General features: G+C 34.9%; 1 protein-coding gene across 1 annotated transcript in view; it reads left to right on the top strand.

The window, feature by feature from the left end:
- The window catches only part of DCT (dopachrome tautomerase), a 30863-nt gene that overhangs the window by 10365 nt on the left and 1543 nt on the right, over positions 1-18955 (top strand). Inside the window, exons 2-7 of the mRNA XM_003765795.2 lie at positions 2067-2366; positions 5414-5514; positions 5672-5838; positions 8591-8770; positions 9675-9810; positions 16680-16881. Coding sequence (XP_003765843.1) covers positions 2067-2366; positions 5414-5514; positions 5672-5838; positions 8591-8770; positions 9675-9810; positions 16680-16881 — 1086 coding nt within the window. The remainder of the gene's footprint in view (positions 1-2066; positions 2367-5413; positions 5515-5671; positions 5839-8590; positions 8771-9674; positions 9811-16679; positions 16882-18955) is intronic.

Genomic DNA, 18955 nt, shown 5'->3' with positions numbered 1-18955 from the left:
CTTCAGGTGTCTAGAGATTCCTTTGCCCTCATCTTTCATCTGTCTATGCTGGGATAATGCATGTCTGTCTCTAGCTACTTTGTGTTCCTCCCCCAGCTTTTGCTTCTCTCTACCCGCTTGCTTCTCAGCATCTCTGAACCAAGTCCTGGCCCTGGGTTCCCTTCCTTCCTCTTCTTTTTCCCCCTTCCCCAAGTATGAAGGCTAAGATATATTACATAAAAATCTACATAGAAGTCTGTGGAATAGTTCACTTACTTAAAGTGATAATTGGCCACATATACATATATGCATATGCATGTATGTAGATATATCGCACTATCTAACAGGTTCCCCTCCCCTGATCTTCCAATCCAATTTAGGTTAACTTTCCCCTTAAAAGTCAACAAATTTGACCCCATGAATTGATTGGTCCAGAGGATTAATCTTGTTGATGATTCTAGTTATATCAATGTGACTAAGTACAAAAAAGGAGATCATCAATGGCAGAATTCAAAGACATTTCATGTCTTGTTTGCTGACTGAGATTTCTTCCAAGGTTTTCTTCTGTAATTAGATAGTGGAGAGTGACTGGATGTCTCTCTAAATCTATGCATTTAAATGCAATTTTTATTTGGCTCCAAGCTAGAAAGTCTTTAAGGATGTTCAATGATGGAGTTTAAGTTCTTACTAAGTTATACTCTCTTTGACTCTTCATTCTGCCCTAGGAACCTCTTCATTTTACAAGATATCATCAGCCCTGGCAGTCACATTTCATCAGTATATACTAGTCCTGTAGTTCCTTTACTTGGAGCTCTGATTGATGAGCTCCTTCAGGAAACTCCATTTAAGGAGCCCCCATCCTCAAAAACTTCTCACTCCCTTTCTCTATCCCTTTTTAATTCTGGTGTCTTAACTCTGCTGATTGTTTTCTATATATCCTGTATATACCTTATTTGCAACCTATTAGAATTACAGAGGGTAAGGACTATCTTTTGCCTTTCTTTTCTTTGCATCTCTAGTACTTAGCACAGTACCTGGCACAGAATAGGTTTATGATGCTTATCTACTGACTGACTGACTACATTAGACAAAAGACAATGAATACTGTGGCTATAGCAACTAGCAAAGACCTCTTCTAGGTCCTAAATAGGTTGCAATCTGTTGGGCACAATAACCATGGCTCCCTCCCCAAATCCATGATTTTTGCAAGACTGAATGAAAAAGAAGCCATTAAGTGACAAGTACTTTATTGTTGGAGATACAAAGATTAAAAACTGTACTTCCCTTTAAGAGTGTATATTTGACTAGGGTTGGACAACACATTAAGAGGCCAGTGTGGAATATCACTAGAGTAGCAAGTGTAGCTAGCCATAAGGCCTCTGACTGACGTGTTTTTTGCAGGAATGAGTGTAGATTTGATTGCTAGTAGAAAGAGAGTGCAGTGGGAGTGGCTTGAAGATTGTTAAGAGAGCAGTGAGTGAGTTGGGGTCTGGCGCTTCGGATGGAAAACTCACTAATCACATATTTAGGATCCCAGAGCAGCAGTAAGAGCTGGTCTGGTCTGAGGCAGAATATTGAAAAATAATTTTAAGAGCTATACATCAATTCATTTGACTTCTAGAAATAGAGATGTTGAAATCTCAAAGGAGGGTAAGTAAAGAGGGTTAGATTCCTTTTCTCTGTGTGGCAAATATCTTTCCATTTGAGGGAAGAGAAACTGTAGTAACATGGACCACTTCTGAGAATAGAAAATTTGATCTCAAATTCTAATAATTTGGACAAATTGCTTAACAACCTCACTGGGTCTAGTTTCTAAAATTATGACTATATTTATCTGTATAGATGAATGTATAAATAAAGCATACTGGGCATTATATTATAATAAAACACAAATATATATAAGCATAGTTTGCATTACATTTCAATATATGACAAATTTATATTATACACATATATGTATATATTATATATAATTTCTCTTTCATTTTAGGACTATATTGAAAAATTGGTCAATAACTAGATTAGGGGAACTATCTGGAAGTCTAACTATTTTTTTGGCTAAATTATTTTTTCTTTTCTAAATCTAGACAACTTTTCTGGCTACAACTGTGGAGAATGCAAATTTGGCTGGACAGGTCCCAAATGCAATCAAAAGAAGCCGCCAGTTGTTCGGAAGAATATCCATTCTTTGACTCCTCTAGAGAGAGAGCAATTCTTGGATGCCTTGGACCTTGCAAAGAACACCTTCCACTCAGACTACGTCATTACTACTCAGCATTGGCTGGGCCTGTTGGGGCCTAATAGAACCCAGCCACAAATTGCCAACTGTAGTATTTATAACTTCTTTGTGTGGTTACATTATTACTCTGTCAGAGATACACTATTAGGTTGGTTTTCGCCCCCTTTTGTTCAAAGCATATCATTAGGAGTAGAGCAAAAAAGGAATGATTTATTTTAGTAAGTGGGTTTATAAAAGAGGAGAGCAAATTGTTTATGAATGTGTCTATCTATATGATGTCTATAGTAGGTTGTGCTTATTATACAACTAATAATAGTAGCTAGCTTTTAAAGTTTTCAAAGTACTTTATATACATATTTCATTTGAGCTTCACAATAATCATCAAAATAAAGAATTAAAGGGTCATAGAAGTATATTTAAAGATTTTATGACACCTTAGGGATCATATAGTTCACTCTATTTTACAGAAGAAAAAAAATGAGGCTGAGAGATCATATAATTTGGCTATGGTCACACTGACACAGGAGTGTTTTGTTATATATTTAACAAATAGTTCTTCAGGAAAAAAAGAGTTCTCACAACATATTTTTAAGTTTAATCCAAATCATTTCACATTTTCTCCATAGTTTTCTTAACCCTAGAGTAGAATGAACCAACTGTGAACCAGAGAACAAATCTAGCTTGCCACCTCCCATAAATGGTTTTTATATTTTAAAATGTAATAAAACTTTATTTAACATTTTAAAAACCATTCTAAGTTGAGAGTTCCACTGAAGTCTATGATTTACTGACCTGCAGTCTAGAGAATCAATAAAACAATAAATAAAGCCCTGCTTTGTAGCAAGTCAGTAAGAGTTGACTCTAGAGTAGCAGAGTTGAGATTTGAACCTGAATTTAAATCCTAACTCTGAGTCCCATTACCCGTGCAACTTCTTTTTTTCAGGTAAGGAAACTAAGATTCAAAAAGGATGAGCTACTTATGGTCTCAAAGCCTCTATGATTTGGGGTTTTGAACTCAGGTCATTCTGACCCTGAATCTAGGTTAGTACATCAGGCTGGAAAACTGTGCTAGCAATTGGTTTAATTTAGTTTTGCTTTTCTCCTTGGTTATATTGGTTCATTTTCTCAACTTTCCAGCATGGTGCCATTAATCCTCAAAGCCAAGAACTAATGTAGTGGAGACTAATTTAGTTTGGCTCAAGAAAAAGAAAAAAGGAAAAAAAAAACACACATTCTTAAATATGTGCACAGAAAAGCTCTGTGAACTTTTCTTCAAATTAGGGGACTTAATTAAAAATATGCCTATACAAGTAAAAATCCTTTGTGCAAAGTTAGGACTTTCATGTTTAAAACTATGTTTGAGTTCACTTCTTTGTGAAGACTTTTCCTATAATCACCAGGCCCACCAGATATCCATAGGGTATTTTTCTTATATTACTAAAATCGTGGATGATGGTTTTGGCAAAAAAATAGTGGATGTTGGCATCACAGTAACTTTGGTCCTTCCTATCCCTGTGAACTCCTTTAGGGGAGAATTCTGAGAAAAATGCCCAAGAACTGGGCCATGCCTGGCCTTCCTTCCAGCTTCATTATTTTTTTTTTTAATTTAATAGCCTTTTATTTACAGGATATATACATGGGTAACTTTACAGCATTAACAATTGCCAAACCTCTTGTTCCAATTTTTAACCTCTTACCCCCCCACCCCCTCCCCTAAATGGCAGGATGACCAGTAGATGTTAAATATATTAAAATATAACTTAGATACCAGCTTCATTATTTAGCTTCACCTGAGACCAAACCTTGAAGTCAGGGTCTGAGTGGAATTTGAAGGCTGGAAGGATGTGTTCTTTGTTCTATTGTATCGAGACAGGTTAGTTTTGTTTGAACTTCATCTCTATGGAATGTCATAAAGGCTATTCATAGCTTGCATAGGGTTTGAATATATTCCTGAACCTATATCAATGTAAATAGAATACTTTGTTTCTGAAATGATCCTTTTTAGGATGACATAATGACATAATGGAGAGAGCACTGAACTCAGAGGTTCTAAATTCAAATTTCAGCTTTGCCATTAACTTTCTCCCTTATGGCAGGTAGGTGACACAGCAGATAGATAACCAGACTTGGAGTCAAGAAGAGCTGAATTCAAATCCAGCCACAGACACTAACTATGTCATCTTTGGCAAGTCATTTAACCCTGTTTGCCTCAGCTTCCTCATCTGTAAAAAGAGCAGGAGAAGGAAATGACAAACTATTCCAGCATATTTGCCAAGAAAACTTCTATTGGAGTCATGAAGAACCAAACAATTGAAACGATTGAACAACTACTACTGCTATTTGTTTGATCTTGGCCAATTCTTTAGAATTCAGTTTTCTGAATTCAGTTTAAATAGTGGGAGGCTTCTAAGATCCCTTCTAACTCTAAATGTGTGATAGTGAGATCCTCTAAATTATTACAAGCCTTTAAAAAGCCGAGAACAATAGATCTAGAGTTGGATGACAGGTCTCAATAAATATTTAGCTCAGCCACCAGTTTCAGCCCTTCCTTTTATAGTTGAAGAAAGTCATGCAGTCAATAAGTATCACTAAAGACTTGAACCCAGATTCTTGACATCATATGCTCTATCTACTGTATTTAGGATGAAACAGAATTTGATGATGATTTTTAGAAGTGAGGAATATTTTTCCTTCTATTTGTCTTATCCCCAAAATAATAGTATTTTCTCTCCTCAAATTATCATATATCTATTTTTCTGTTTGCATATTGTATCTTATCCAGTAGGATATAAGCTCCTTGAGGGCAAAGACTGTTTCATTTGCTCCTTATACATAGGGGGTGCTCTTAAATGCTTGTTGAATTTGGATTGCATTATGTGCTTTTGTGCACATAGGCACTCTAGATAATATCTGATCTCATTAATATGGCTTTATATTAGGGGATGACAAACTATCTTGCATGGACCAAATCCAGTCTTCTGCCCATTTTGTACTGCCCATGAACATTTAATAATTTTAATAGAGGTTAACAAACAAACCAAATTCATAAAAAAATTATTAAATAAATTATCTTTGTTTGTTAACCTCTGCCGAAGAGAAATGCCAGATAAATACAAACCACAATGTCAGAGAGTCAGTGTCTTCTTCATGTTCCATCTATGAATATCTTTCTTACTGAATTTGTAATTGTTTCAGGACCAGGGAGACCATTTAAAGCCATAGATTTCTCTCACCAAGGACCTGCATTCCTTACCTGGCATAGATATCATTTATTGTTACTGGAAAGAGATCTCCAGGTCAGTCAAAATTTTTATACTTCCTTGATTTCAAAGTTGCTTGCTTGTTAATTCTGGTCCTTTGAACTTTGTGTACATATTAGTATCAACTTATTTCTGAGGACAACTAAATTGGCAGTGTGAAATTGTAATCAAATACTTTTCTTCTTGATTTTAGAGACTCATTGGCAATGAGTCCTTTGCATTACCTTACTGGGACTTTGCCACAGGAAAGAATGAATGTGATGTATGTACGGATGAATTGTTTGGTGCACCAAGACCGGAAGATTCAACCTTGATTAGTCAAAATTCAAGATTCTCCCGCTGGGAAACTGTGTGTGGAAGGTAATGAAGCATGTAGTTGGGATGAAAATATAGGGTTATTTTCTCCTCATATGCCTTGATGAGTCATATGTTAAAAGTAATTTTCAATGCCTATTTTTTAATGCCTTTTAATGTAAATTTAAAGGGTAACATAGAAGAATTACTGTGGGGCACAAGAGTACTGGAGTTCCGTTTCCCCTTTAGGTATAGGCAAGAGGTTTGACATGGTACAATCCTGGGGGAGTCTGGCCTCTCTAATGAGAGGGGCTGGGCTCTCTTTTCTCACAGTCTTTATTTACTTAAATTCTACTCTATTACTATGAAGAATGATTTATTATACTTAGGATTAGGCTTGCATGTACCATACAAATTAAGCAGGAAAAAAATTATGCTAAAAAGAAAAAGAAATGCTAAAATGCAAAAGACTATCAGAAGCTATGCATTGACTGTAAGACTTAAACTAAACAATCAGTAGTGCTGGTTGTTGTTATATCTTGAATTCATTTAAACATGAAGCAATTTGATGATAAGGTATTTTCCATTTTCCATTTTACCTCTTTACTGGCTAAATAACTTTGGGTATATAATTTTTTAGTAAAATGGCCAGGCTTGGGCCAAATCTATTGTTAGTGACCATCTTCTCCAAAAGCATTGGAATAACTGGGAAATCCCTGTTCTAGTATATAATGTTATGGTTGAGACAGTCCACCTTTTTCCTATCCCTCACTGGAAGTCTTAGTGTTTTATGATACCAACTAATTAACTAAAGAGAGACATAGCTGAAAGCTTTCTCCTTTTTTAATTGATACAGTCCTCATATACTATCTTCCTAGTCTGCCAAGGAGAAGGGGGAAAGACCAAGAGGTGTACAATTCCAAAAGACCAAGTCTTTTCAGAACTTGACCATCACATGTCTAGGAAATTTACCATCTCTAAAACACTGTAATGTATCAACTTATTCTGGGAGTTCCCAGAAGTTTTTTTGGGGGGAGGTCTACCTTGGATAGATGCATGATAGGCCAATTCAACTTCCTTGACAAAAGTATCTTTAAAAATTACATTCTGGTGTGGACTAAAATTTATGTAGCACAACCAACTTTAGCAAAGATGTACCTGAACAAAATATAAATTGAACTTGTTAGGTTGTTAGGAGACCTTCAATACTTCAAAATATTGGTGATAGCCCTTTAAGCTTTAAATATGCAATCATATAACACCATGGAATGATATTCTCTTCACCAATTCTGATTGCAACCCCTGAATGCTTTAGTCACATCTCTGTGATTTGTGAGGTTCAAAAATGTTAATTATCTGGCAGCCAAATAGGTGATGAACCTCTTTGATCTTAGTAAATCTGGTTCTTGAAGGACATATAAACCCATCACTGAGCTTGGATCAATAGACTTGTCAAGACTATCATAGTCCTTAGAAAACTAGAGTCATCCGCATATCATAAGATCCAAGAAGAGAACTTTTCAATGAGATAGTTCAATTCAGCAAATTTATTAAGCACTTACAAAGTCTAAAGCAAAATTCTGAGCCCTGAAAGAGGTGCAAAATGAGATGAGCTATAATCCCTGTATCCATGGGGTATTATAGTTTAGAGAGGGGATGACACATATACACAGATAAGGATAATACATTAGAATACATTAAGAATGGGACAAAAAAATTCTGTGCAAGGGATTTTTTGGAATTATTATATTGTTGAGAAACTCCCTCCAAACCCAGTATCCTGCTTCTCTTTTTATCTTGGCTGCATTGATTTTGTTTATGCAAAACCTTTTAGTAGTTAAAACTACCCATTTTATGTTCTATAATTTTATCTCTTGTTCATAAATTATTCCCTTATACATATATCTGACAGGTAAAATATTTCATGTTCTCTTAATTTGTTTATAATGTCACCCTAAATTATGTACTTGTTTTGACCTTATCCTGGTATATAGTGTGAGATGTTGGTCTATACCTAGTTTCTGCCAAAGACGACCAAAAAAAGAAAATGGCAAATGTTGTTGGGGACTGAGGAAGAATGGACACATTAATGCAATGTTGATAATAACTGTGAATAAGTAGAGCATTCTGAAAAGCAATTTAGAACTCTTTCTAAATATATTTATGTAAGTAAGCTGTATATACAACCTGACCTAGTAATACCACTACTAGGCTTATACCTCAAAGAGATCAAAGAACGAGAAAAAAGACCTATATATTAAAAAAAATTCATTTATACACTTTTTTATTAAAGTGGCAAAAAAGTGGAAAACTGATAGGGATGCCTATCAAATTGGGGAATTGCTGAACAAATTGTTATATGAATATAATGGTGTATTATTAAACTGTAAGAAATGATAAAAGATATGGTTTCAGAGAAACCTTTTGGTATTTGTATGAATGCAGAAGTAAAATGAGTAGAACAAGGACAGCAATATATATAACATATGAAAGACAACCTCTCCAAACATCTCTATCAGATGGATAAATGCAATGATTATTTATGATCCCAGAGCAACAACAGTAGCAACAATTATTATGTAACTCTGCCTCAAAGGTCATTTCTGGATCCTCAAATGCTTTTTGCGGGGAGAAGGGGCTGATTTTACCATGGAAGAGGATTTTTTTTCTCTTTAGGTATCAAGATCACAGATAATAAACTTTTATTGTGAGAAAAGCTCACAAATGATTTTTCTTTCTACCAGCCCAGCCCCAGTTTAAGGTCATTCCTCTAACTTAACATTTCTATAACTTCTAACCTATGTTTAAATTATCATAGCTTGGATGACTACAATCTCCATGTCACTCTGTGTAATGGGACAAATGAAGGTCTGCTGAGAAGGAATGAAGTAGGAAGAACTAAGAAGCAGTTGCCCACCATAGAAGATGTACAAGCCTGCCTTTCTCTTGAGACGTTCGACAATGCTCCTTTTTTCCGGAATTCTAGCTTCAGTTTTAGGTTTGTACTCTGACCTTTGCTAAAATGGTATTTTATACTATCTGGATATTTTCATTCCTGTGGTTGTTAGAAATAGCATTTAAGGGATTAAAACTAAACAAAGGTTAGAAAAAAAATTAATGTTGGATTGCAAGGTGTTTACAATGGTAAGTGGCAGGGCTAATTGAGAAGAGGAAATAATAGAGCACTTTAATCAGTGATATGAAAGCCATCATTTAGAAATACATTGATCTTCTATCTTTGGAATTAGAGTTTTAGCTACTTTCTTGATAGACTGTCTCAAATAATTTTATCATGTCCTTCTACTCATTTATAGGTAAGGTATTAAGGATAGGGTACCCCCATCTAGGACAAGTATTTATAAACTTTGGGCATTTGTCCAGAGATCATTCTATTTTAAGTATAAATGAGCAAAATGTTTTAATTGTTCTAGGTCTATGTTGCTGGAATTTGATTAATCAAATGAGTCTTTTAGAATAAATTTCATGCAAACTACAATATATCTGTCCCTAGTCATGTAATATTCAGAGATGAATTCATTTTTTCCCACAATGACAGAAAGGCTGATGAATCACTAGAATGATGAATGTGGATATTAAAAGTAAGACAAAAAAAGAAAATAGCTAGAAATGTGGATTGTGGATGGGGTTTGAGGGTATCCATTTTCAACATTCATTTATCCAGTAAACATTTATTAAGCATCACTAGCTATGTGACCTGGGAAAAGTCACTTAATTGTTTGCCTCAATTTTCTCATAAGTAAAATGATCTAAAGAAGGCAATGGCAAACCACTACGATATCTTTGCTACAAAAACCTTAAATAAGGTCATGAAGAGTGGGACACAATTGAAACAACTGAATAGCAGCAACATAGACATCATATTTCATATTTGTTTTGTGCAGGAATGCCCTGGAAGGATTTGATAAACCAGATGGAACTTTTGATTCAACAGCAACAAACTTTCATAACCTGGTTCATGCTTTCCTGAATGGCACGAGTGCTTTGCCCCATTCTGCTGCAAATGACCCCATTTTTGTGGTATGTCCTTTTTTTTGTTTGTTTGTTTGTTTTTGTTTTTTAGATTTACAGGAAATAAAAATTCTGCAAAGGTAAAATTTTCTTTTCCTTGAGAATTAAAAAAAAATTAAATCAAAATTTGGCAGCTAAGTACTGTTTAATCTAAGAACTACTTTTTCGTTCATGTCAACCTGTACAAGCATTAGTGTTGTTTCAAAGCAGAGGCTGCTCTAATTAAACATCTCAGTTTCTTTGCCTCAGTAGAGAGCATTTTGATAGTTATACTGTAAATTTTAGGTTACAAAAATTTTATCCTTATTTTGGGATTTATTTGATTTTGAAAAAGTGTTCAGTAGGAGAATGTCCTGAGATAAAGGAATAAGTTGACATAAAGTCCCATAAATATGTAATTCCAATGATCCTCAGTCCAATACAACTAATCAATACAAAGCACAGTGAGAAGCATTAGATGACGTAAAAATTAGTAGTTTCAACAGTGAGTCTTGATTATATCTCTGCCTTGTAGATATTTATTTAATTCTCCATAAATTATTTTCAGACTATCTATCTTCATGGCCACATATCTTTGGTAGATAGTTTCAAACCAATAAAGAAAAGAAATCCACCTCTGATCTTTTCTTAGGCTATTGTTATATGATTATTTATTTATTTTTTTGTCTAGATATGTCCAGACTACATTTTAGCAACAATTGTCCCATTCCCTCTTCAGTATTTCACCAATCAGTGTTTGTATTGAAAAATAGCATACTGGTATAATAGAGTCAGACTCAAAAGTCAAAAAAGCTCTAGGTTTAAGTCTTTGACACATTATACTCTCTGTGACTCTAGCAAATCAATTAATCTCTTAATGTCCCAGGAGATTCCCCATGATTATAATGGAAGAACTATTGCTAACCAACTTTGTAAGAGGAATTCATGATAAAATTAAAATTAAAGATTTGTGTGGGGGATAGGTGGGTGTGTATGTGTGTACATGTGCGCATGCATACATGTGTGTACTGCATATATGTGTGTGTGTGTGTGTGTGTGTGTGTGAAATGTCCTCTCAGGAACCTATATTGTCTTCAGGACTTTTAGTGCTACTATGGAGGTGGGGAGCACTACCATGATGGAAAAACATCCAGGGACACTAGGAAGTAAACACTTCCTCTCCCCAGTATATACAATTCATGTAGTTCACAGTAGCACTGAAGGGCAAAGTCCATTTCCCAGATGGTTCCTTTTACTTGGTTTAGGTACTTGGGTTAATCTAGGAATTCCTCCACTTGGTCAAGGACATCTTTAAGTCTCTATGGTTGCTGAAACATATGGTTGTCTGGAGTTAGAAAGACTTTGACCCAGATAAATGAAAATAGAAGGCATTGATAGTACTATCCCACAACTTAGATACTCCATGGCATTTAGCCCCTAGTTAACAAGAATAATTAGTTAAAATAGGATGCTACCAGATTACATGATCCTCTTGGGAATCACATCCCAGAAGAGTTTTCTTCTAAGTCAGTTCTGGTCTCCCATCTCCAGAGTGACCTCCTCATTTGTGAATTCTTGGTGTCTCAGGGATTGTAGAACTTCTAGTTCTGCATTTTACATGTTTCCCTAGAGGGACTATATGTATACTCAGTCTAACTTCTAAGTCCAGAATCCTAGTATATCCAATTGATTTCTTTTTGTCTGATCTTCCAGCTCTTGTTCTCTCATCTAGCTGTACTGGACATTTTAAAAAAAGTAATGTCCAAATGTATGCAAAGTTAAGTGAAGTGATCATGAAAAAGGGCAAACTAGATATTGGAGTTGATATCAGATAGATCTGGATCCCTAGAGAATCAACTAAAAAACTATTAGAAGCAATCCACAACTTCAGCAAAGTTACAGGATATAAAATAAATCCACATAAATCATCAGCATTCTTATACATAACTAACAAAATCCAATGGCAAGAGATACAAAGAGAAATTCCATTTAAAATAACTGCAGATAGCATAAAATATTTGGGAATCTATCTGCCAAGGGAAAGTCAGGAACTATGTAAGCAAAACTACAAAACATCTCCCCCACAAATAGTCAGATCTAAGCATTTGGAAAAATATCAAGTGCTCATGAATAGATATAGCAAATATAAAGATGATAATACTCCCTAGATTAATCTATTTATTTAGTGCTATACCAATCAAACTCCCAAGAAACTATTTTACTGACCTAGAAAAAATAACAAAATTCATCTGGAAGAACAAAAGGTCAAGAATTTAAAAGGAATTAATAAAGAGCAAATGAAGGTGGCCTAACTGTGCTAGATCTAAAACTATATTATAAAGCAGCAATCATCAAAACCATTTGGTACTGGCTAAGAAACAGAGAGGTTGATCAGTGAAATGGATTAGGTTCACAGAACAAAATAGTGATTGACTATAGCAATCTAGTATTTGACAAACCTAAAGGCCCCACCTTTTCGGATAAGAATTCATTATTTGAAAAAAAAAAAAACTGCCGGGAAAATTGGAAAGTAGTATGCAGAAAGTTGGCATAGATCTACACCTAACACCATATACCAAGATAAGGTTGAAATGGATTCATGATCTAGACATAAAGAATAATATTATAAACAAATTAGAAGAACATAGGATAATTTACCTCACAGATTTGTGGAGGAGGAAGGAATTTGTGATCAAAGAATAACTAGAGATCATTATTGATCATAAAATAGATAATTTTGATTCTATTGAGTTTAAAAGTTTTTGTACAAACAAAACTAATGCAGACAAGATTAGAAGGGAAGCAATAAAATGGGAAAACATTTTTACAGTCAAAGGTTCTGATAAAGGCCTAATTTCCAAATAAATAGAGAATTGACTTAAATTTATAAGAAATTAAGTCATTCCATTCTCCAATTGATAAATGGTCAAAGGATATGAATAAACAATTTTCAGATGAAGAAATTGAAACTTTCTAGTCATATGAAAAAGTGCTCCAAATCACTATTAACCAGAGAAATACAAATTCAAACAACTCTGAGATACCACTACACGCCTCTCAGATGGGCTAATATGACAGGAAAAGATAATGAGGAATGTTGGAGGGGATGTGAGAAAACTGGGACACTGATACATTGTTGGTGGAACTGTGAATGGATCCAACCATTCTGGAGAGCAGTTTGGAACTATGCTCAAAAAGTTATCAAACTGTGCATACCCTTTGACCCAGCAGTGCTTCTACTGGGATTATATCTCAAAGAGATCTTAAAGAATGGAAAGGGACCTGTATGTGCAAAAATATTTGTGATAGCCCTCTTTTTAGTGACAAGAAACTGGAAATTGAAGGGATACCCATCAATTGGAGAATGGATGAATAAATTATGGTATATGAATGCTATGGAATACTATTGTTCTGTAAGAAACGACCAGCAGGATGATTTCAGGGAGGCTTGGAGAGACCTACATGAACTGATGCTAAGTGAAATGAGCAGAACCAGGAGATCATTATATATGGCAACAACAAGACTCTATGATGATCAATTCTGATGGACATGGCTCTCTTCAACATTGAGATGATTCAAACCAGTTCCACTTCTTCAGTGATGAAAAGAGCCATCTATACCCAGAGAGAGAACCATGGGAACAGAATGTGGAACACAACATAGCATTCTCACTCTGTTATTGTTTGCATTTTGTTTTCTTTCTCAGTTTTTCTTTTTCTTCCTTCTTGATCTGATTTTTCTTGTGCTGCAAGATAACTGTATAAATATGTATACATATATTGGATTTAACATATATTTCAGCATATTTAACATGTATTGGACTACCTGCCCTCTGGGGGAGGGAGTGAGGGGAAGGAGGAGAAAACTTGGAACAAAAAGGTTTTGCAAGATTGGTGTTGGAAAAATTACCCATGAATATGCTTTGTAAATAAAAAGCTTTAATAATAATAATAAAAAAGATTGATGTGGGTTTCAGAACTCCCCTCATCCACTTACTAGCTATTTGAGTTCCCTAACAACTCTCAGTCTCATTTTTCTCATCTGTCAAATGAAGGAGCTGGACTTAGCAATCTCTAAGCTAACTTTTAGCTCTAATTCTATGATTTCATGAATCAATTAACCTCAACATCCTATTTGATAGACAAGCAAGGATTCAGGACCAGTCCAATTTAACTCTTATCAGAGAAGTAAATTGTAAAAGGGTTTTAATAATTGTTTAAAGAGACTCTATGAAGTCTCAACAAAGTCCTCCTCAGTGGAAGCTATGAGGATTCTGTACAATGCAAGGAAAATTTCACCATACTTATAAATTCTCCCTTTTTGGAGGAGAGAGATTGAGCTACAAGTCATTATGTTTATCTAAACTTTAATATGTAGTGGCTGCGACAATTTATCTCCTATTTATCTGCTTTGTTAGAAGAACCAATTGCTAGCAAATATAAATCACACTCTTGCTTTTAATTTCTTTCAGTTTGCCCCCAGCTATAGCTTTCTTTTCAGCAATTAGTGAGCTTGTGTAAAGGACTGGAGATTGTGTAGACTAGAGGACTGACAGTTTACTCAGATATTTACCTCAGTTAACAGTTATTACAATTAACCTCAGTGTAGCTACTTGTCAATTTATAATTCTTTGTAAACTTATTCCCCCAATTAAAAAAAAACAATTGGGGCTCACCATATGGGGAAATAGAAACGAAAATATTAAGGAAGACCCTATAGGCTGCCCTAAATTCTGCCATTTGCTTAGCAACCAAACATGATGCATTGGGGAAGAATCAACTAGAAAAACCAGAGTTGGGCTACATAAACAGCTTTAACCCATAAAATCTCTCCCTTATAAGATAATTTTAGAGACCAGTTTGAGACAGTGTCATTTTGCAGGGGAGACATATGAAAGACATCTGAATAATAAATAGTTGATTAGGTAATCAATTTGTAATAGGATGAATGTGCCTAATATAAATAACTTACCTAATGATTATATTGAAAAATTCTCACGCAGTGTTCCTTCTAGAAGTTGGGGTTATCTAGGTAGAAAATTCACTTCTACAATTTTAAAATATGGAATGATCAGAGTTGCTACATTTGAAGACAGAAGTTTTGGGTTCAATTTTATACGCTGAAACTGACTAGCAAATAGAAAGGACATTAAAATGTAGCTGTCCTTGACTTTTTGTCTCAGAATCATCATTGTTGAGTTTTGGGTGTTCTCGGGTCTAAGTTTTCAAGTATTTGGCAGCACAGTTCAGCATAAAAGACTCCCTCAGGAATGATATAATCAATATGGGGAAGCATACATAAAAATACAAAGGGAAAAATAGCAGATCATACTGTATGTACTCTAATCAGCTTTCTAATTGAGCTGCTCAGGGACTCCTCCTCATTCAATAAACTCCAGAAGTTACCTATTACCTCCAGAATCAAATGTATTCCATCTCTCAACTTTGGGTATTTTAGGATTAAAGTCTCCCCTCAGCAATACCTTTGGCTTCCCTGACTTCCTTCAAGTCTCAAATAAAATCCCATCTTCTGCAAGAAGATCCCAGTCCTCCCTAATCTCAGTGTCTTCTTTCTGAGATAATTTCCAATTTATCCTTTATACATCTTGTTTATACATAGTTGTTTGCATGTCATCTTTTTTATTAGATTATGTATCCCTTGAGAGCAGGGACTGATTTTTGCCTTTCTTTATATTTCCACTGCTTAGCACAGAACCTGAAACATGGTAGCAACCTAATAAATGCCTAATTATTAAGAAGTCTCTCAACTTTCTTACTCTGTCTCCTAACACCAATAATAATGTCTGGCATTTATATAGCACTTTAAAAATCTGAAAAAATGTTCTTTATAAATATTATCTCATTTTATCCCAACAACAATTCTGGGAAAGAGGTGTTATATTATTTGCATTTTGCATATGAGAAAATTGAAGCAGTCAGAGGTGAATTGACTTGCCCAGGGTTACGCAGCTATTAAATGTCTGGGATTGGATTTGAAATTCACGTTTCCTAGATTTTAGGTCCTATATTAAATCCATTGAGCCATCCAGCTGTCTGATATTACAAAATGGATCATTCTGTAGCTTCTGCATAATGGTTCAGCCAGGACACCAGCTTCAATAGCACATCTCTACCATCTTTGTTAGCCCACAGATGGCCTCAGAACAGGGGAGAAATAGGTATCCTCATCAGAGTAATTGGCCATAGTTGCTAGTTAATGCTCTCCTGCTATCACAGATTGAAAAGTCATGTGATAAAGTGAAAAGAGTATAGTGAAGTCAGAACGCCTGGATTTGAACCCCATAATCAATGGGGTTTGGACTTTTTTACTCTACTTTATCCTCCCAGCTCCTCATCTGCAAACTAAGGGATTGGATCAGAGGACCTATAGCTCTAAATCTTTAATTCTATGAACAACAGTTCTGCCTCCCTGTATGTGTTGACAACAAAGTATAACCTTTTTAGGTTTTCCTTGGCCAAAGATTACAAAAGATTTTATATTTATATCATAAAAATGAACTGTTTAAGCAAGTTTCAGGTAAGAAAACATAGAAAAGTCATGGGAAAAATATTTTGCATATACTTAAATGTTAGCACTCTTTTATGAGTTTATGAGAATTTTTAAAAATGCCATTCCAACTTTCCATCTACTCTGAATTTTTCTTATGTGTGTATATGTATGTATATACATATATTTTCTTGCTCACGAGAAGGCACACATTTTGAGGAAAGTGACTTTTTTTTTCATTTTCTTTGCATTCTCAATACTTAGCACAATGCCTAGAATGTAGTAAGTACTTAATAAATGCTTATTGATTGCTTGATTGGTTAATTTCATTTTAAAAAGCTTAAAATAGGTTGGAAAAATCTCTGAATGTTTGTGTTGAATTTCATTGCAGGTTCTTCATTCCTTTACTGATGCCATTTTTGATGAGTGGATGAAACGCTTCAATCCAACTATCAACTCTTGGCCTCCAGAGCTGGCACCCATTGGTCACAATCGGATGTACAATATGGTCCCTTTCTTTCCTCCTGTGACAAATGAGGAGTTGTTCTTAACTGCAGACCAACTTGGCTATGATTATGCTATTAGCTTGCCAGGTAACCACTATAACTGGTTCATTGTCTGAAGCAACTTACTTTCTTTCTTCTCAAATAAATGAAGAATTATAATAAGATATTCAGTCTTGGCTATTCTCTTGATTTTATTTTCAAGTATTTTGAAATGAAATTTTAAAATCCTGAATGAGGTAGGTTGAATGACTGATCTTACTGTGTGATTTACATTATGACTATGCTTAAGTAAAGCTATACAACTGTTCACTTTTGTGACTAAATTAACTATATAGCTTTTCAGTTTCAAAGGGGAAAAAAAGTCAAACTGGCTGATTCTATTGACCAATCAATTAAATGAAAATGCTTAATGGACTGGCATAAGGTAGACATGGCCCTAGAGTGTCTTAAAGATAAAATTCACAGAGCATCTAACCAAGCTATCACTTACTGAAGGAAAGGGAAAGCAAAACACTATAAATAGTCAAGAATAATAAAGTAGATGTTTATAGACAATATACTTATTTGTAGGTGACTTTTCCTAAATCTAAGTCCAGGGGTCCTCAAACTTAGGCCCGCAGGCCAGATGCGGCAGCTGAGGACGATTACCCCCCTCACCCAGGGCTATGAAGTTTCTTTATTTAAAGGCCCACAAAACAAAGTTTTTGTTTTTACTATAATCCGGCTCTCCAACAGTATGAGGGACAGTGAACTGGCCTCCTCTTTAAAAAGTTTGAGGACCCCTGGTCTAACCTTTATTCTTTCTTTATTTTTGACCTAATATAAAGTCAGAGAATCAATTTCTTCTCTTACTTCTGCTACTCTGGCTCAGTGTCAATACAAGTCATCAGTCCCTGCTTCTGGCTCTAGCCTTTGCTGTAGCTTACTACAAGGTATAAATTCCATTTTAAACCCTCACCACGTTCTCATGGTATATATCTCCTGAAATAGTAAGTGAACTCTATTTTATATTTTATTTTGTCTATCTTCTTTCCTGTATTAAAACTAAGAGGAGCTTTTTTGAGCAGTGAGGTGAAGCAGTGGATACAGCACTAAGTTTATAGCCAGGAAGATCCAAGTTCAAATCATGTTTCAGACACTTATTAGTTGTTATCCTAGACAAGTCACTTAACCCTATTCGCCTCAGTTTCCTCATTTGTAAAATGAACTGGAGAAGGTAATGGCAAACCACTCCAGTATCTTTGCCAAGAAAAATCAAAAGGGGGTAATAAAGATTCATATATGCCTGAAAGGACTGAACAACAATATGATCAGGGAGATGTTCTCAGTCTGCCTTAGTCTTCATTCTAATATAAGCCAATCTGTTGATTATCTAAAGTGAGGCACAGAATTGAGCTTTGAAGGATCCAATATGCCCTTAAGAAATTTATAGTCTGAGCTGAGGAGATAAGACTTAAATGCATAAACTATGAAATAACAGCATTAAGTAATATGTAATTATGTATCACATAATATAATGCTACATGAATTCGGAGAAGGGAGTCATCAATTAATTTAGGAAAGTTTCACAGAAGAAGTGGGCTTGGGGATTAGGTAGAATTTAGAAAAGTTGAGCAGGGAAGAAAAAGAACCTTTTAATCTGGAGAAATAACATAAATAAAAGAATCAATAGAAGAAAGGTTAATTTTAAAGATTCATCATGAGGACTAATGGCAATTAAGGTTGGATAATGAATAAGGGTTCAATTATTGAGGGCATAAAGAATTAGGGAGAAAAATCTAGGGTTTATGTGGTAGGCAATGGAAAGTCACAGTAGGTTCTTGAGGAGGAGGATGAGATTAAACTACTATTTTGGGAAGATTAATTTATCAGCAGGATGGAGCTTGCTCTAGGGAGTACTGGTCTTAGAGTCAGAGAACTGGGTTCAAGTTTCAGTTCTGACATTAAATTTGCTGTTCTGAACAAAACACTGATCCTCCATGAATCTCAGTTTTCTTATTCATAAAATGAGTATGATACACTATCTCATAGAATTGTTGTGAGGATTCTATAATCATCAAATGAAATGATGATGATGATGTGTGTGTATAATCTATAAAAGTACTTTGTAAATCTTAAAACACTATACATATATATGGATATGTACATATATGTCAATATT

Source organism: Sarcophilus harrisii, chromosome 3, assembly GCF_902635505.1.
Source record: "Sarcophilus harrisii chromosome 3, mSarHar1.11, whole genome shotgun sequence".
Lineage (NCBI taxonomy): Eukaryota > Metazoa > Chordata > Mammalia > Dasyuromorphia > Dasyuridae > Sarcophilus > Sarcophilus harrisii.
The sequence above is the reverse complement of the archived record's forward strand: the minus strand, read 5'-3'. Positions and strand labels throughout refer to the sequence as shown.